Genomic DNA, 18,820 nt, shown 5'->3' with positions numbered 1-18,820 from the left:
GTCTTTAAGTGGGGATGTCATAGGAGGGTTTATGTGGAGGGAAGCATGATGGGCTGTTCTGCTGCAACGAAGCTGCCTTGTGACAAACTTCTAGTTTGTAATAAGAGTAACAAACATAAAGTGACATACGACACTGGATGAGTGCTTTCTACTAGCCCAGTACTCTTATAGCTCTTATGTGTGTTACTCAACCAATCCTCCCACTAACCATAGGAGATGGTTACAATTATTGACTCTGAAATACAAAGGAAGAGACTGAGAGCCAGAGATGTAAATTAAACTTCCAAAGTCAGGCCGGGTGTGGCTCATGCCTGTAATCCCAGCACTTCCGGAGGCTGAGGTGGGTGGATCACCTGAGGTCAGAAGTTCGAGACCAGCCTTGCCAACATATAGTGAAACCCCATCTCTACTAAAAATACAAAAATCAGTTGGGCCTGGTGGTGAACACCTGTAGTTCCAGCTACTTGGGAAGCTGAGGCAGGACAAATGATTGAACCCAGGAGGCAGAGGTTGCAGTGTGCTCACTCCATGCACCCCAGGCTGAGCAACAGAGTGAGACTCCATCTCTCAAAAATAAATAAGGGCCGGGTTCACACCTATGATCCCAGCACTTTTAAGAGGCTGAGGTGAGCAGATCATGAGGTCAGGAGTTCAAGGCCAGTCTGGCCAACAGAGTGAAACCCCATCTCTACTAAAAATACAAAAAATTAGTTGGTGTGGTGGTGTGCGACTGTAATCCCAGCTACTCAGGAGGCTGAGGCAGAAGAATAGTGTGAACCTGGAAGGCAGAGGATGCAGCGAGCTGAGATAGTGCCACTGCACTCTAGCCCACTGCAAGACTCCGTCTCAATCAATCAATCAATAAACAAACTTCCCAAGTCACAGTGTTAACCCGTGGCAGGACCAGTGGTTGAAGAAAGGCAGCAAGGCTCCAGAGTGCATCTCATGCTGTCTTTCAATATTTCTCTCTCCAAAATGAAGGAGGATCCCCATCCCACTTTATACTGGATACATGCATTGCTCCACCCACCTTCCTGCCACCTAATCCCAAGTCTCTTGGCTTGACCCAAGACCAGGACAAGTCACCAACATTTGCCGAACTCTAACAAACATTGTGCTTAGGTACCTTATGTGGCTTGTTTCATTCAAACTTCACAACAAACTTGTAAGTATTAATATTATTCCCATTTTACTGACAGGAGGACTATAGCCAAACCATGTCCATCCTCTGTCTAAAATCAAACAGTAACCCCATCTTGCTCAAAAGCCACAGTCCTTACAATGACCTACACAGTCCCCACAGTCTCCTGGCTGCTATTCCAATGTGCCCACTCCATTCCTGCCCCAGGGCCTTTGCACTGGCTGTTGCTTCTGCCTGTAATACTCTGACTCTCAGGCATCCACCTCGCTCACCCTTTCACCTCCTTCCCATCATTGCTCAGCTGTCTTCTCAATTAGCCTCTCAGTAACCAGTTACCTGTCACCCAGGCCCATATCTGGATCTCCCCTACCCTATTCATTTCTCTCCTTCCTGCTCATCCTCATTTATAACATTATATAGTTGACTTCTCTGCCTTGATTTTGCTGGCCTCCCCTTCCAGATCGGCTTCGCAAAGGCAAGGAATTTTATCTCTTGCTCACTGTTCTGTCCCCGGGACTTACAACAGTTCCTGGCTTGATACATTTTTGTTTGAAGAAGTGAATGAATGAGACTAGGAAAGGAGGGAGTGGTGTGCTCAAAGCTGTGAATCCTAGTCGAATCCAGGGCTCATCCTCCTAATCACTTCACTCCTGGGGCTGGGGAGCTTTTAAGAGCAGCCCCCCAGTGGGCCACAGTTGTCTGGGAGAAGGGGAATTGATACCCTTGTACAACTTTTTGGTGCGTGGGTCTTGGGAAGGACAAGATGACAAGACATAGGAATATCCTGGGAGAGGCCATCCTGATGACTCTGCTCCCCATCTCCATCTCTCTATCCCCTGATATTTTACTTTTAACACACAAATATACTCTTGGTCTTTATTTTCATTTTTTTTCACTGCAGCCTCGAACTCCTGGACTCAAGCAGTCCTCCCACCACAGCACCCTGAATAGCTGAGACTGCAGGTGCATATCACCCACACCTAGCTTTTTTATTATTATTATTTCTGTAAAGACAGGGTCTATGTTGCCAGGGGTTGGTCTTGAGCTCCTGGCCTCCAGCGATCCTCCCACATTGGCCTTCCCAACTGGTGGGATTACAGGCATGAGCCACTTCGCCTGGCCTGTATTTTGTGTTTTAATCATCTGTCCCCTCAACAAGCATATCGACTCTATGAGGACAGGGATTCTTGTCTATTTTGTTCTCTGTTGCAGCCCCAGTGTAAAGTAGGTGCCCATTAAACAGGTGTTCAACAAGTGTTTATGAATGAACATATGAATGAAAGAAGAACATTCTGGGCTTGGTAGAGCTGAGAAAGGCTAGATAATGTATCCCAGTGCCCTCACCTCCAAAGCCTTTTGAGACCAAACCTTCCTTTCTCTTGTTCTTCCCTTCAAATCTTCCACTCCACTCTCACCAGCCTCCCCTGCTGTGCCCCCACTCCCCATGGTCACAGCCACATCAGGCCCTTCTCATTTGCTGTTCCTGCTGCCTGTTCACCCAGATCTCTGGATGGCTAAACTGCCTCTTGTAATTCAGGTTTCACTTCTAAAGTAGTTCATCAGGCTATGAGGGAACCCACAAAACCCCACATATCTTTGTTGACGTGTTTCTGATCGACTAGACTGCAAAACCCTGCACAATGAGAAGGCTGGGCACCTCTTCCCTTCATGGCTGTGTGCCCTTGAGCTAGAATGGCCAATGTTCATTCAATGAAGAATGCATGCCTAACAGGAAATAAGTCACACCCTGGTTAAGTCAAGGGTCTTCTCTAGCTAGAGAGTCCAGGACGAGGGCAGAGAGCTGGGTAAGAAGTTGCAGGTCAGGGCAAGAGTTGTTCATGCCATGGAAAGAGGATGAGTAACACCCTGGGAGGAAAGGCCTCGCGGCCTCACTGCGGGACACTTCTGTGGCAGAGATAATGAAGGCAGGGGCTGACCATGACGAGGGTGGGGTAAGAGGAGGTACAGGAGTATTTCATGGGAGCCGGGAGCTAAGCAGGCAAATTATTTCTACCTGAATGGGGAGAGGATGTGGGTGTAAAAGAACTCTAGAGGGAGCTGTCCCGCCGCGAGGGGGGGGGGTGGCTTTGAAAGGGGTATGTATTCTTAAGGGGAATCACTGGAGGATGTGCAGAAGGAAAAAAGGCATTCTTGGTGCTGACCAGAATAGAAAGTATTTTCACACCCACGAAAAGGCGTTCAGCTGGAGGGGGAGGTGGTCAGGGCCATTGGGGGCTGTTGCTGTGTATGAACAGAGATAACGGCGGGGGGGCAGTCCTGCTGCAAATCACTAAGGCAACACTCTGGGGAGAATTCTATAGAGGACACTTAAGAAGAGGGTCCACGAGCAGCTGCCCGACACGGGGAGGGGCAACGCTGATGGCATCTGGAGGCTGACCTGAGGAAGCAATGACGGGGGCGCTATGTGGAGGGGATCCTAAGAGGAGGTATCGGTTGGGGAGCCTGGCAGCCGTTTATGGGATCGCCACGAATGAAAGCGCTTTGGCAGTCATCCTAGCTGGGGGCGTTCATGGGGGAGCTATCTGCAGTGGTCTTAAGGGGGAGCAGTGATTGGGGGTTCCCTAGCAAGGGCCGGGCGGGAGCTGCACTGACTTGCTAGGGGTGGGGGGACGCTCTGGGGACCAGAGCCGGCCAGGGCGGGGCCCCCCGCCCACGCTGCACCCGGGCCCCCGGGCCACGCACCCCGTCACTCACCGGCGCCGGGGTCTCCGCCGGGAGGAGGCCAAGGAGGCGGAGGAGGCGCCGCCGCTCCGGGGAGACCCGAGGGCCCGACCGGAAGTGCCGCCCCCTTCCCCCCCTCCCCAGCAGCCCCGCGCCGCCCGCCTGCCCGCCCGGAAGCGGAAGTCGCGCCCGTTCCCGAGGCGCCGGCGTGGAGGATCGGAAAGAGAAGGCGGTGGCGGGGAGCAGGAGGGGGGAAGTGCGCTTGCGCACTGACTCGGGGACGGGAGCAGCGAAAGCTCGGCCACTTCCGGTGGGCGAGCTGAGCCAGGTGCGCCTGCGCTTTGTGTGCCGGCCTCTTCTCAGGGCACCGCCTATACGCTCTGGGCGTCCGGTTAAGCCACACCTCCAGCTCCGGTCTCACACTGAAGCTCCACCCCCTGGCCCTGAACCACGCCCATCTCAGCGTAATTCTAAGTACCCCACTGTCTCAAAATCTGTGTTCCTCCCCTAGCCTTCAAGCAGTTTCTCCTGTTCTGCCCCCTCTCCAAGCTCCTCTCTGGAACTTCACCCATCCCTAAGCCATGCTCCCTTCGTCCCAGCCCCCATACAGAACCACACCCCTTGCATGTAAGCTCCGCCCCTTCACCCTACAGCATATAAGCTGCACCTCGTGACTTTTGAGTACCTCCCACCTGTAAAGCAGTTTTTAAATCGATGGTTGTCAAGGACAGTTGGGAGGCCAGCAGCATCAATATCAGTATCCGGCTGCCTGCTCAGACCATGCAGAATAGAAGCCCCCGGGAATGGGGTCTACGGATGCGTGTTTTGAGATACTCTTCTGCTGATTCTGCTGCATGCTGGTCAAGAGCCATGGCTTTACCACACTTGACACTGCCCGCCTCATATAATCTCTATAATTCCCGCTCCCAACTCAGCCCCATCCCAAGCAGCCAAACCCAGGCCCATTCAGCCCCTCTTGCTAAACTTCCCCCTCTCCCAGGAACTTTCCTTAGTTACTCCTCTCTGAGGTACTTACTTCTTTCTCCACAGCCTCCATAGCAGTCGTGCGCACCCCTCAGCACCGTCTCCTAAGTCTCACCTCTCCTAATACCCTGTTCCCTAGAAGTTTCCCCGTTAAGCCCTGGCCCCTGGCCCTGAACCACGTCCACCTCAGAGCTGAATAATTATAAGCTCCGCCCCTCACCTTAAAATCAGTCCTCTTGGCCTGGTGTGGTGGCTCACGCCTGTAATCCCAGCACTTTGGGAGGCCAAGGCAGGCGGATTACTTGAGCACAAGAGTTCAAGACCAGCCTGGGCAATATGGCAAAAACCCATCTCTACAAAAAAACATAAAAATTAATCAGGTATGCTGGCACGCGCCTGTAGTCTCAGCTATTCCGGAGGCTGAAGTGGGAGGGTTGTTTGAGCTTGGGAGGTCGAGGCTGCAGTGTGCGGTGATCAGGCCACTGCACTCCAGCCTGGGTGACAGAGCGAGACCCTGTCCCAAAAAATATTTATAATAATCCTTCCTCCTCGCCCCACCCTCACACAGTTCCTCCGGTTCTTCCCCATCTCCAAGCCCCTACTCTCTAGAAGATAAGCCCCATCACATTTCCTCTAAACCTGTCACTTTCTGCGGACCAACCCCTAGGCCTGTTTAAGCTCCAGCCAACTCTAACCTCCTTCTCCTAAGACCCTCCCAGTTCCCTAACTGTCCAATAAGCCTTGCCCGGCTGTCTCAGCCCCACCCGTAGCTCCTTAACCCCGCCCTAAGCCACACCCCTTATCTCTAAACCTTACCCAGACCGTCAGTCCTGCTCACACCTTCGTCTCAATTTTTCCTTCCAAAGAGTAGGTTCTCAGGACAAGGAGCTGGGGCAAAATGCCTGCAGAATTTCTAGGAATTTGGCTAGGATAGAGCGGGTCGGACCTAGGGTCAGGTTTTCATGGAAGGTTCAATGTTTTAGATTGGATGTGTATTGGGAATACAGCTGACCCTTGAACAACATGAGTTTGAACTGCAGGTCCACTGAGAGGCAGACTTTTTTTCACCCAAATACCGATGGAACATACAGTATACGCAGGGCCAATTTTCCTAAATCCGCGGGTTCCGCAGGGCCCAGTGCTCGACTTGAGTATGCTCAGATCTTGGTATCTGCGGGGGTCGTGGAACCAATTCCCCACGGACACCAAGGGACCACTGGACTTTGGGGTCTGATGGGGACGGGAGAGGGACCAAGGCTCCCCCGCAAACCATTCTTCGGCGAGCACCACGCTCATGAGGCATAGGTCGAGGTTTCCTCTCCAATTTCCAGTACCCCGGGCAGGACGGGGTAGCCGAGGAAGAACATTTGAAGGCAGGAGAGGACGGCATGCAGGGAACACACACAGGCAGCCAGCAGGCAGAGATTTATTTCTACAGCCCCTGCCTCCAAGGGTCTGCTAGTCTGGGGGAGGGGGTCAGAAGGCAGCTGGATCCATAAGTTTAGGTGTCCACACTCCACCTGCTCCCACAAGGGGAAGACCATCAGAAACAAGCGTGTCCCAGCCGCCTGGCCCAGGCCCACCACCAGCCAAACTCCCTGATCTAAGCCTGGCCCAGGGAGTGATGGCAGGGGATGTGGGTCAGGCCGGTTCTCCCTTCCCCTCTGTCTCCCCCTCCTCCTCAGCCCCTGCTGTGCCCGGGATGCCCTCGTCATCCCACGATGGTTCAGGCTCTGGGTCTGATGCAAACAGGGGTACCCCCATGGCCTCTGGGTGCTTGCGCTTGGCATGGCGCCGGAGCGTATTGGCCTCTGTAAAGCGCAGCCGGCAGACGGGGCACTGGTACGGGCGCTCCCCCGAGTGCACGCGGTGGTGGTGCGCCAGTTCGCCTGCCTCGCGGAAGCGCCGGGGACACAGCGGGCAGCGGAAGGGCCGCAGGCCAGCATGGATGTTGCAGTGCCGCCGCAGATGGCTGGAGCGCTTGAAGGTCTTGCCGCAATCCTTGCACTGGTGAGGCTTCAGCTCTGAGTGCGAGATGCTGTGGCGCTCCAGGTCGGAGAGGTAGGGGAAGGCCCGCAGGCACACCGGGCAGAAGTGCGGGGCCTTCTTGGGGCCGGAGCCTTCACACCCAGCCACTGACCCTTCAGAGACCGTATAGGGCACACCCTGATCATCGATCAGGAGGAGGTCGCTCCCGCCACTGCTGCCCACTGGGGCTGTGACCCCCTGCACCTGCACCAGCTGGGGCTCTTGCCCTGACTTGGGGGGGCGGCCCCGCTTGCGAGTGAGGGAGGCCTTGAGCGTCCGATTTGAGGAGGTGGCTCCCCCAGGACGACGGCCTCGGCGGCCCCGGGGAACAGGAGGAGGTAAGGCCAGAGGTTTCTCTTCCTCCCCGGGCAAAGGCGAAGGCAACAGGTCTGGGCTGGGGGTGTCCATTGAGCAGTGGGGGGCTTGGGTCTGGGCACTGGAGCCAGCTAAGAGGAGAGAGGGGCAGAGTCAGTGCCCACAGGGTCTAGAGCACCCCTGTGTCCCCCAACACCTCGCCCATCCCTCTCTCCAAATCTCTTGACAAGGGTGTAGTTGACATTCATCCAGACACACAATTTTAGCTATGCCGGTGGGTAAACGGTGAGATGATCTTGTATCAGCTGATAAACAAGCACTTCCCTGAGCTCCACTAGGCATCCCCATGCCTCCCTAACCCTCCTCCTGGATCTAAATGTTCAAGATCAACATGAGCCAAAAACAAAAAAACCACTTCTGGCCAGGCTCGGTGGCTCACGCCTGTAATCCCAACACTTTGGGAAGCTGAGGTGGGCGGATCACAAGGTCAGGAGTTCAAGACCATCCTGGCCAACATGGTGAAACCCTGTCTCTACTAAAAATACAAAAATTAGCTGGGCCTGGCGGCGCGCACCTGTAGACCCAGCTACTCGGGAGGCTGAGGCAGGAGAATCACTTGAACCCGGAAGGCGGAGGTTGCAGTGAGCCGAGATCAAGAGACTGCACTCCAGCCTGACTACAGAGCAAGACTCTGAGCAAGACTCTGTCTCCAAAAACAAAAAACAAAAACCATCTAGACAAGATAGAGTCCAAATGAGGGTGCAGGGCAGTACTGTGGTCCTTGAAACGGAGAGCCCATCAAACTCCAGAGCCATAGAGACCTTACGAATGATCTCATCCCTCCCTGCTGACTGGCAGATGTGAGGAAGGGGTTCTAGACAGGAACAAAAGGACTGGTCCCAGGTGATATTTGACCCTGATTCCTGGATGAGGAAATATATCCGCGATGTTAAGGGCATGGGCCCTGGAGTCAGACATCCTTTGTTCAAATCTTTACTCTCTGCCTGGCCTTGGGCAAGGTGTTCACCTCTCTAAGCCTTAATCAAGACTTTTGCAAAATGGGACACATAGTTCTATGTACTTGCCCAGACATGCCTTGAGCATAATACCACAAAGTGTTCATACACAAAAGCTTTCAGGACACATTAGCCATTGTTATCAGGAGCAGCTAAGCCTCACATCAACCGTCTGAATAGGGCATATCTGTGCCATTTTGCAGATGGGGAAACTGAGGCACAGGAAAGTCAAGTCAGTTGCCTAAGTTCCTCTTCCAGCAAATGGCAGGGCCAAAACTGCAAACAGGTCTTGCTGACCCCAATGTCCCAGAGAATGGAGAACAAATGGACCCAAGGAGGAAAGGGGACATGATGAGGTCTCAGTCCTGGGTTTGAACTCAGCTCTGCCTATAACTAGCAATGACTTTGCCTCTCTGAGGCAGTTTCCTCCTCTGAAAAGTGGATAAACCAGGGTTGTCAGGAGAATCGAATGAGACAGTGGGCTTTAAAATGCCCCTTGCACACCGCATGGTGCATAGTAAACACTGAACTTCATCGACGCCACCACCACCATCTTCCCAGCGCCCACTCAAATACTGGCACCGGAGTGTAACGAAGGGGGAGGGGAGGCGCAGGTGCAGCTGGAAGCAGGTGCTGCAGGTGCTCCCCCCGCACCTCCCCCCCACCCCACTTAACAGCACCCTAGACTGTGGTCCAGAGAGGCGCAACCACCTTTCCATATGGTTCGCTCCCACGGGGCGGCCTAGTCTAGAGGTCTGGTCTCTGGAACGGTGGAAAGGGGGAGACTGGTCCCCCGACCCTCCTGGTCCCCTCGCCCCGGTGCAGGCGAGCCCATCGGACCCCGAGCTGCGAAGCCCAAGCGCGGGGCGGGTCCTGCGGGGGCGGTGGCCAATGAGCGGCGCCCGGGCCGCGGGCGGCGGGGGATGCCAGGAAGGGGGTCTGCGCGCGCGCGCCCGGGCGGCTTCGCGGGGCGCGAGGTCGACGCGCGGTCGGGCGCGAGCGCGGGAGCCGGAACAGGTGTTGGAAGCGCGCTCCGGGAGCGCGCGGCCCGGCCTCCCCTACCCCCGCACCCCCCACCCCGCCTGCGCCCCCCGCCTCTCGGGTACCTCATTTGCATGTCGCCGGGGCTCGCGAGTGTGCGCGCGCGCGGGGGCGACAGGGTCGGAGCGTGGGAAGGGGCGGGGGTGAGGGGGCCCTGCCCCTCAGCGGCGGCGGGGCGGGGGCGGCGGCGCGCGGTGCCGGCCCCGCCCCTCGGAGCAGCGCCGGGGCCCCTCCCTTCCTGCCCTCTCCGCCCGCCCGCGCGCCCGTGGGAAACAAAGGGGACACGCTGGGTCCTAAGGACCGGTCACGGACGCGCCCGCAAGCCGCGCGTGCGCACCAGCGGCCCTGGTGTGTTCCCAGTGGGAAATAATCCAGCACCATATCTCCAACGGCCTCGAAACGCCTTTTCTCTCACAAAACACATACTCGGCTGAAACCAATCAAAGACATACGGAACGAAGAGGAGCGGGAAAATGGCTGCCCGGTGCCCGTAATCAACATGGCACCGTACAGGCTTCAAAGCCCCATGGAGGGCTAAGTGGATAAGATGGTTGCCGGTCTTTTCCAGCAGTGTATTGCAGTTGACGCACTTCGCTTTCTCTTTTTTTTCCTAGTGCAACTGTACATGCTAATCAGGAGGGGTCCGCGGCTCAGAAAAAGGAATACTATCTGCTTTCATTTACGTTAGCTTCAGCTAGGGTCGCCACGAAGGGAAACGCCGCGCTCTGACCTGCTTGCCCTTAGTCTGTATGGCGTCGTGGGTGTCTCTAAGCCCCGCCCCTTCTCGCTGCCCTCACCGAAGATGGCGCGGGCCTGGCTTCTTCAACCTCCAGGGCTGGGAAAGGAAAGGGAAAGAGGGAAAAGGGCGGGGATGAGGAAGGGGAGCCAAGAGGGCGGGAGAAAGGGGGAGTACGGCGGGGGAAGGGAGCTGAGGCGGAAGTCGACGGGCACCCCGGGTGGAAGTGACGCTACCCCCGCTGCCCAAAATGTCGGCGCCCAGAGGGAGGTGTAAGTAATTAAAGAGGAAAGCCGACGGACTTCCCAGGCCTCCCGGGGCCCCCCAGGGTCTCCAGGAGCTACGCTCCGTATGAGCGACATGGACTCGCCTGGCCCCGGGGCCCGCCCGACTTGCCCCCACCTCGGGCTCCCAAGGCCGCACCTTTTAGGGGCAGGGGGAGGGGCACAAAAGGCCGGCTCTCGGGGCCTGGGGCCTGGAGTGGACTGGGCGTGGGGGGGCCCACTCGGCAGGCTGCGGGGTGGAGGAGGAGGCGGGGCCTAGGGGCTGCTGGGGCGGAGCCTGAGCTGGGCGGAGCTTAGAGTGGAAGTGGGTGGGGCGTGGAGGAGGGGAAAGTGCGTGGGTGGAAAGTGGGCTGGGCTTAGGAAAAGGGGTGGGGTTTGATTAAGGGGCGTGGCTCATAAAGAATGGTGGGTGGGCTCTCGGTTGAGGGGTAGAAGGAAATTCATTGAGGCTGGTTGGGGAAAGGGATCCCAAGAAGCAGGAGGGAGGAGTTTGTCTGGGGTGTCGTTTAGAGCAGTAGGTAGGCCTAGCGAGGAGGGCGGAGTTTAGGGGTGTAATTTGGAGGGGTTTAGTGCAACTACCAGGTCTTTATAATTAATGTAGAAAGGGCTTGCAGGGAATGGGAAGAGACTTTGTGGAGAAGTCCTGAGAAGGTGACAGGAGTCCAGTGGAGAGCCTTAGACAGGATGTGGCTTCTTTAAAAGAAAAATTGGCTGGAGTTTTGGAAGTGGGTCTTAGTGGAGAAGAGAGGTGCTTAGAGAAGTCAAATAACTTAGCAAGCATGGTAGGACTTGGGGAGAAAACCAGGAGGCACTTACGGGATAATCATCCAAACAGCTTACTCTTTGCGTCTTTGCTGCGCACCAACTTAAGTAGGCACATAGCATTTATTGCCACAATTTTACTTAATTCTTGCCACCACTCTGTGAGGTAGGTACTACTAGTATTCCCATTTCGCAGATGAAGAGTTTTTATTATCTGATGTTAGAGGACTGGTATTGGTCTTCCGGGAAGGATCTCTCTAGTGTGCTTGGCCCCAAATCTTTGTCCTCACATTCACTGTCGTCCTATTCGCTCAGTGATCATCCAGGAAGAGGAGTGGGAGGAGCTTAGAGGGGAGTGGGAGGGCCTTTTGGAGGGAAAAGGGCTTGGCAAAGAATAAAAGATGCTTAGGGATCCGTGTGGGGGACTTTCAAGGGAGTAAGCAGGACTTAAGGAAGAGTGGGAGAGGCTTAAATTACTGCGAGAGGGGCACAGAGAGGAGCAGCCGTGCATTCGCGAAGAGTGGGAGAAGCCTGAAAACGCTCTGTGGAGTAAGGAGACAGGGAAGTGATTAGGAAGGTTGCCAGAGGAGTGGAGCAGAGGAAGAAGGGTTTCTAAGAGAGTAGGAGGATTTTAAAGAAAAATGAGAGTGTCTTATAGAGGTGGGCAGTGGGAGGATCTCCCAGGGGATAGGTGGTGAGTCTGGAACCTGGGAAGAGAGGGCTGATGGGAGCCGACCCCCTCACCTGCTCTTCTGTCTCCCCCTACTCCAGAGAGAACCCACACGCACCACTATATTCCCTGCCACAATGGATGACGTCCCAGCCCCAACCCCCTCACCAGCACCGCCCGCTGCTGCTGCCCCCCGGGTCCCGTTTCACTGCAGTGAGTGTGGCAAGAGCTTTCGCTACCGCTCAGACCTCCGGCGCCACTTCGCCCGACACACAGCGCTCAAGCCCCACGCGTGTCCGCGCTGCGGCAAGGGCTTCAAGCATAGCTTCAACCTAGCCAACCACCTGCGCTCGCACACCGGGGAGCGGCCCTACCGCTGCTCCGCCTGCCCCAAGGGGTTCCGCGACTCCACTGGCCTGCTGCACCACCAGGTGAGTCCCACAGGCCGGCCCCAGGCTGGCCTTCCTGGTCTGGTCTGGAATGCGCTGGGATCCCGCGCCCACTGTACTCTGGGCAAAAGGAAGCTGAAGCTTGCCCAAGGCCCAGGCGCCTGCCTCCTCCCTAAAAAATGTCCCTCTCTCCCTCCCCACCAAAGCACCCTGACCCATGAAAGCATGCGATGGGTCTCATTCAATCACCACCAACCCATGAACTGGAACATTCATCGTTAATTTCCCCACCTATAGGCTCCTCCCCTCCCCTTCTCCCTGCCAGTACCCGGAACCCACGCACCAGCATCTGCAATGTAGTGTTTATCCTTTCATTCCTTACCATCTTAAAAAATAGGTTTATCAGGTACATACTTAATTCCTTTATTCAGTGACTATCAGCTCTCCCTGCACCAAACAGCTGTGTTGCCAAGGTAAAAGCAAATTCCATGCCTTCAGAGAACTAAACTTTCCTTTGGAGGTGGTCAGTAGCCAGGTAGATGAGAAGCAATAAAGCAAATATGCAGGCAAGAATATTCTGGGAAAAGATGAGTGTCAAGAAGGAAATTTTAAGGAACAAAATATTGGCTGAGCGTGGTGGCTCACGCCTGTAATCCCAGCACTTTGGGAGGCAGAGGTGGGTGGATCACCTGAGGTTAGGAGTTTGAGACCAGCCTGACCAATGTGGCAAAATCCCATCTCTACTAAAAATACAAAAATTAGCCTGGCGTGGTGGCATGCACCTGTAAACCCAGCTACTTGGGAGGCTGAGACAAGGAGAATTGCCTGAACCTGGGAGGTGGAGGTTGCACCACTGCATTCCAGCCTCAGAGGGCAACAGAGCAGGACTCAGCCTCAAAACAAACAAACAAAAAATACAAATCAATGTGTGGGAGTAAAGAGAGGAGAGCTTTGGGCTACTTCAGACAGGGCAGGGAAGGTTAGGGCAGGTGATGGTTCAGCTGAGACCTGCAGTGTAAGGAATCCTCTGTGGGAAGAGCACTGCAGGCAGTGGGCAGCAAGCGCAAAGGCCCTGAGGAAGGAAGGAGTGTGCTGTGTTCCAGGAAGCGATGGGAGCCTGTGGGGTTTGGGTGGAAGGAGGTGTAAGATGTGGCGAGCTAGGTCATACTCTATGTGCCAGACACTTGCACGACCAGGGTGAAGAAAACTGGACATCTCCTTATGGTCTTTCACACGTGGCTGTCCTCTCTGTCCCCGTGCATCTGCCTTGGTTCAGGAGCTCACATCCTGAATGTTGGTCCCAGCTTTCTCAGGGGTTTCCTTTCTCTTGCCTTTCTCCCTCAGGTCCAGCTTCTGCATCTATCACAGAGTGACCAGGTACCCCCTGCTTAATCCCCTGATCCTTGGGATGAAAGGGGAGCTCCTTAATGCAACAATTCACAGCCCCCTGAGGCCTCACCTCCACGCACCAGTAGGTTGTTTAGGTACAGTGCTGGGCTGTATGGGGCAAAAAAAATCTAAGGGAACAAAACAGATACAGTCCACCCTTTGTATGGCCTCAAGTCAAATGTGGGAGATGTGAACTGAACAACCAGGTTAATCAATGCTAGGTTGCAGCCGAGACATCTGAGGATGGAGGGTAACCATGTTCTGAGGCTAATGCAAGAGAGATCTGAAGCAGCCTGGATCAGGGATGGGGTCAAGGATGGTTTACACGTGAGGAATGATGTGCCCCTGGGGACTGAGGCTTTCTGGATCCAGGGAACAGGATGTGTACTTTCAAGGAAGAAAAGTGGGCTTTTGAGGAACTGGAGGAAGGCCAGTGTGACTGGAGCACAGAGAAGCAGAAAGATTGCAGCTCAGGAGAAGGCTGGAGAATGCTGGACCCTGGAAATACAGCTGTGAGCAAAACCAGCGTGGTCGCTGTTTTGATTGTCCTTAGCTGGTGGGGAGACAGACAACACTCAGGTTATACGTAGATACTAAGTGTGCTATGAGCCATAGGTTTTAAAAGAAGAGGGTGGAAGAGGATTACTGATGAGCCAGGGGGCCAGATTCAGGGAAGGGTTTCAGGGTTTCCAAGGAGCTGACAGATACATAGACCTACGGGCATTCCAGGCAGTGAGAACAGCAGGCACAGGGGCCCTGGGACAAGCATAACCTTGTTGTGTTATAAAGAGTAGCGAGAAAATAAATTTACTGACATAGAGGATAGAGATCCCTACACCCTCCCTGTACAGCAGGTGCATTGCATCTGGAGCCAGAAAGGCAAATGAACAACACTCCCTGTTCCTTCTTCCGGTCTGTGCCCCTGACGAACATTGCTAACAAGCACTGCACTCTTTCTCATCCAGCCTCACCCTTCTCCTCACAGGTCTCCAGGAAGACATTACCACACCCACAAATCTCTCTCTGCCATTCCAAACTCTTTAAGTCAACAACAAGGACAAATATCAATTTAAAAAAAAAAAAAACCTCTCTAAGGCACAGTTTTACATAGTCTACAAGCCTGGCTATGCCTCAGAGGAAATACAGATTCCTGGACTGCCTCCTGGGAGGTTTGATTCCCTAGATTTGGAAGTGATTCTCTGGATCTCTGTGTGTGAAAAGTGGTCAAGGGAGAGACTGAGCAGTAGCCGGATTTGGTTCAAAATCACTTCTCTGCCCTAGTACACCCGAGGGCTGTATTCAGCCTTGACAACTGGCTCAGGATAGCAGGGTTCCAGAAGGGAGAAGACACACCCTACCACGGCTGGCTGCTGTCTCTTTAGAGCTGCACTGTCCAGTATGTAGCCATTAGCCACAGGTAGTGATTTCCTTTTTTTTTTTTTCTCTCTTTTGAGACAGAGTCTCACTCTGTCACCCAGGCTAGAGTGCAGTGGTGTGATCTCTGTGATGTTGTGAATGGTGTGAGGTTGCCAACTGCAACCTCCACCTCCCGGATTTAAGGGAGTCTCCTGCCTCAGCCTCCTGAATAGCTGGGATTATAAATACCTACCAGTATGCCGGGGTAATTTTTGTATTTGTAGTAAAGGCAGGGTTTCACCACATTGGCCAGTCTGGTCTAGAACTCCTGACGGCAAATGATCCACCCACCTCGGCCTCCCAAAGTGCTGTGATCACAGACGTGAGCCACTGCTCCTGGTCGTGTTTTTTGGTTTTTTGTTTGTTTGGGGTTTTTGTTTTTTGACACAGTCTCACTCTGTCGTGCAGGCTTACTGCCGTGATCTCCTTGGCTCAGCCTCCGGGGTAGCTGGGACCACAGGATCATGCTGTGCCCAGCTAGCTTTTAGAATTATTTGCAGAGACAAGGTTTCCCTGTGTTGCCTGGGCTGGTCTCAAACTCCTAGGCTTATGCAATCCCAGAGTGCTGGGATAACAGGTGTGAGCCACAGCACCCAGTCAGGATGTAGCCTTTTTGAGGACTGACAGAATTCCAGTGTGACCCACAGCAGAGAGTGGTAAGACGAGCGTTTCCCTAGATCTCGGCCCTGTAGGTGTGACAGAGAGCTTGTGCCACATCCCTCCCGGAGTCCAGGAATCCGCCGTCCGGGCCAGGTTCTCAGCCCTGACTTTGTGCCCTTCCTTCCGCACCCCCAGGTTGTCCACACCGGCGAGAAGCCCTACTGCTGCCTGGTATGCGAGCTCCGCTTCTCCTCACGCTCCAGCCTGGGCCGCCACCTGAAGCGCCAGCACCGCGGGGTCCTCCCCTCTCCCCTGCAGCCCGGCCCTGGCCTGCCCGCCCTGAGCGCGCCCTGCTCCGTCTGCTGCAATGTAGGGCCCTGCTCGGTGTGCGGGGGCGCGGGGGCTGGCGGCGGAGAGGGCCCGGAGGGGGTGGGCGCGGGCCTGGGCAGCTGGGGGCTGGCTGAGGCGGCAGCTGCGGCCGCGGCCTCGCTGCCCCCGTTTGCGTGCGGTGCCTGTGCGCGGCGCTTCGACCACGGCCGCGAGCTAGCTGCCCACTGGGCCGCGCACACCGACGTGAAGCCCTTCAAGTGCCCGCGCTGCGAGCGCGACTTCAACGCGCCCGCGCTGCTGGAGCGGCACAAGCTGACGCACGACTTACAGGGCCCGGGCGCGCCCCCCGCGCAGGCCTGGGCCCCTGGGGCAGGCGTGGGGCCCGAGATGGCAGCGGGCGAAGGCGGCGCTGCGGAGGTCGGCGACGCTTCTCCTGCTTCGGCTTCGGACGGCCTGCTGCTCCTGGGCCCCGCGGGGGGCGGGGTGCCCAAGCTCGGGGGGCTGCTCCCCGAGGGCAGCGGGGAGGCACCTGCGCCCGCGGCGGCCGCCGAGCCCTCAGAAGACACCCTGTACCAGTGCGACTGCGGGACCTTCTTTGCGTCCGCCGCGGCCCTGGCCAGCCACCTGGAGGCCCACTCGGGCCCGGCCACCTACGGCTGCGGCCACTGCGGGGCCCTGTACGCGGCGCTGGCCGCCTTGGAGGAGCACAGGCGGGTCAGCCACGGCGAGGGCGGCGGGGAGGAGGCGGCGGCTGCGGCCCGGGAGGGAGAGCCAGCGTCCGGGGAGCCTGCTTCTGGCTCGGGCCGCGGCAAGAAGATCTTCGGCTGCTCTGAGTGCGAGAAGCTGTTCCGCTCGCCGCGCGACCTGGAGCGGCACGTGCTGGTGCACACGGGCGAGAAGCCGTTCCCGTGCCTGGAGTGCGGCAAGTTTTTCCGCCACGAGTGCTACCTCAAGCGCCACCGGCTGCTGCACGGCACCGAGCGGCCCTTCCCCTGCCATATCTGCGGCAAGGGGTTCATCACGCTCAGCAACCTCTCCAGGCACCTGAAGCTGCACCGGGGCATGGACTGACCCCAGGCCGCTCCCTGCCCTCCGCCCAGCCACCTGGACCCGGGGACCTTGGGACTGCGAGTGAGGCCCCGGCCCTCCAAATCCAGACGCAGGCCCTGAAATGAGGGGACCCTGGCTGGAGAGGTGGAGACCACCAAAAACCCACACAGGCCCCAGAGCTAGGGGACCACAAACAAACAGGGTCCTTAGCTGGGGCAGGGGAGCCTGAATCTAGGGAGAGAGACTCCTGAGCCTGAGGTCCCTGGAATGAGTGTGGGTAACCCTAAGTCCCCAAGACATGGAGACTTTGCAGAGCAATGGGTCTCCTAAGTACCTCTCATCTTGAGGGCCCTAATAATAAAAGATGGGTACCCCCACAAAGGGAAGGCTGCCCCATTCCCTGAGAGCCATCATTCCCAACCACCGTGATCTGGAGAATGTGGAGGGACCATGTCCCTGAATTTTCCTAGATCCTCTCCAAATGCTACCCACCAGAGTCACTGGTGACCCCCAGAAAATGAATATAGCCGAAATCTGCCTTTCCCCCTTTTCATTCCCTGTGCTGAAAGAGGGACCAGGGTAGATGCCCCTGCCCTCAAACCACCCCCCCGCCCCCGCCGACTGTGGAATTGATCGACCCTAATGATCTTCCCCACCCAAAACACTAGAATAGACTGTCCTGAATCCCTTTGCCCAGTAGGATGGACTGATCTATATGCACACACACCCCCATGACATGGAATGGGCTGGTCCAAGCGGTGGCCTGTACCCCACCTCCCTTAGAGTGAATAGGGCAGACACTCCTCCCTTCTCCTGTAGCGAGTGGACCGGTCCACGCCATTCTTTATCCTGTGAACTCATCTGAGTGGGAGGTGGCAGACACTAGGGTTTCCCTCCCCCACTACCATAGCAGCTGTTGGTCTTTCTCTCCATCTCTATTGGTTTGTCTGTCTCTGTCTTCTGTGGGGACACTTGGCTAGGAGGTCCCCCATGAGGCTCGACCTCATCGCCTCGTCCCTCTCCCCAGTGTCTCCAGGACCCCCAATAAACCTTGTCCTGTCAGTCGCTACCGCCTGGTTTTCTGATCCTTGGCTCCAAGGAGGATGGGGAATCTCTTAGGGCAGACCCCCTAAATACAGACAGGTCTTCCTTTTCTCCTGAGAAGTTTCAAAGCTTCAAGTAGGACAAGACCTTTAAAATTAGAGTCACCTATAATCCAAGCACTTTGGGAGACCAAGGCAGGAGGATTGCTTGAGTTGAGGAGTTCAAGACCAGCCTGGGCAACATGGCGAGACCCCCGTTTTTAGTGAAAATACAAAATATAGCCAGGTGTGGTGGCCTGTGCCTGTAGTTGCAGCTGCTCGGGGGAGGCTGAGACCGGAGGATCGCTGGAGCATGACAGGGGGCGGGGGGCAGAGGTTGCAGTGAGCCAAGATCATGCCACTGCACTACAACCTGGGCGACAGAGGGAGATCCTGTCTCCAAAACAAAAAACAAACACATTCTAATGCAAGTAAAACTAAACGGTAATTTATTGTTTAGGATACATTGTCAGTACATAGTAAACCATACAAAAAAGCAAGGACAACATTGTCCTATAAAACTCAGAATAGTGGGCTGGACGAGTTAAGCGGGAGGGGATATCCTTAAAGTTTCCAGGGTTGCTGATAGTTGACAAAATTCTAGTACTTAATCTGATGATCATGGATAATTATTTATTCAATTGTGTGTTTGTATTATACATTTTTTTGCAAACAAGCCAGTATGAGGTGCACAGCTATTTTTTGTTGTTGCAAACAAGCCAGTATGTGCGTTTTTAAAAAATCTGTGTGTCTTGTATTTCACAAAGAAAATATTTTAGGCAAGGCAAGTTGGCTCATGTCTGTAATCCCAACAGTTTGGGAGGCTGAGGCAGGAGGATAGCTTGAGCTCAGGAATTAGAGACCAACCTGGGCAATATATTGAGATTCTGTCTCCACAAAAAAAA

At 55.4% G+C, this 18,820-nt stretch overlaps 3 protein-coding genes across 4 annotated transcripts in view; 1 reads left to right on the top strand and 2 right to left on the bottom strand.

Annotated features, from left to right (window-relative positions):
• Positions 1–3,976, bottom strand: part of ZNF865 (zinc finger protein 865) — a 12,214-nt gene extending 8,238 nt beyond the window's left edge. The window contains exon 1 of the mRNA XM_017546593.2: positions 3,857–3,976. The gene's annotated coding sequence lies outside the window, so the exon portion shown is untranslated. The remainder of the gene's footprint in view (positions 1–3,856) is intronic.
• Positions 3,977–6,217: 2,241 nt separating this feature from the next.
• On the bottom strand, positions 6,218–9,391 carry ZNF524 (zinc finger protein 524). 2 transcript variants are annotated; one of them, XM_017546590.2, is made up of 2 exons: positions 9,273–9,391; positions 6,218–7,281 (listed from the first exon to the last, which is right to left on the bottom strand). In XM_017546590.2, exon 2 carries the CDS (start codon positions 7,241–7,243, stop codon positions 6,449–6,451), a length of 795 nt encoding a protein of 264 aa, XP_017402079.1. In that variant the 5' UTR covers positions 7,244–7,281; positions 9,273–9,391; the 3' UTR covers positions 6,218–6,448. The 2 variants fall into 2 exon arrangements, with proteins under 2 accessions (XP_017402079.1, XP_017402080.1); XM_017546591.2 differs by lacking the exon at positions 9,273–9,391 and adding an exon at positions 8,878–9,089.
• An 87-nt stretch (positions 9,392–9,478) lies between these two features.
• FIZ1 (FLT3 interacting zinc finger 1) lies at positions 9,479–17,902 on the top strand. Its single transcript, XM_017546589.2, has 3 exons — positions 9,479–10,215; positions 11,761–12,090; positions 15,649–17,902. The coding sequence occupies exons 2-3, from the start codon at positions 11,797–11,799 to the stop codon at positions 16,852–16,854; spliced, it is 1,500 nt and encodes a 499-aa protein (XP_017402078.1). The 5' UTR covers positions 9,479–10,215; positions 11,761–11,796; the 3' UTR covers positions 16,855–17,902.
• The last annotated feature ends 918 nt before the right edge of the window (positions 17,903–18,820 follow it).

This window comes from Cebus imitator, unplaced genomic scaffold, assembly GCF_001604975.1.
Source record: "Cebus imitator isolate Cc_AM_T3 unplaced genomic scaffold, Cebus_imitator-1.0 Scaffold190, whole genome shotgun sequence".
In the NCBI taxonomy this organism is placed as follows: Eukaryota; Metazoa; Chordata; class Mammalia; order Primates; family Cebidae; genus Cebus; species Cebus imitator.
Note: the sequence above shows the minus strand (reverse complement) of the source record. Positions and strands in the feature narration are given on the sequence as shown.

Bases quoted from the DNA above. Each gene is read 5' to 3' on its own strand.
- FIZ1 (XM_017546589.2), top strand. From the start codon at position 11,797: ATGGATGACGTCCCAGCCCCAACCCCCTCACCAGCACCGCCCGCTGCT. The intron at 12,091-15,648 runs GTGAGTCCCACA...CCGCACCCCCAG, and splicing joins CTGGCCTGCTGCACCACCAG to GTTGTCCACACCGGCGAGAA.
- ZNF524 (XM_017546590.2), bottom strand. From the start codon at position 7,243: ATGGACACCCCCAGCCCAGACCTGTTGCCTTCGCCTTTGCCCGGGGAG.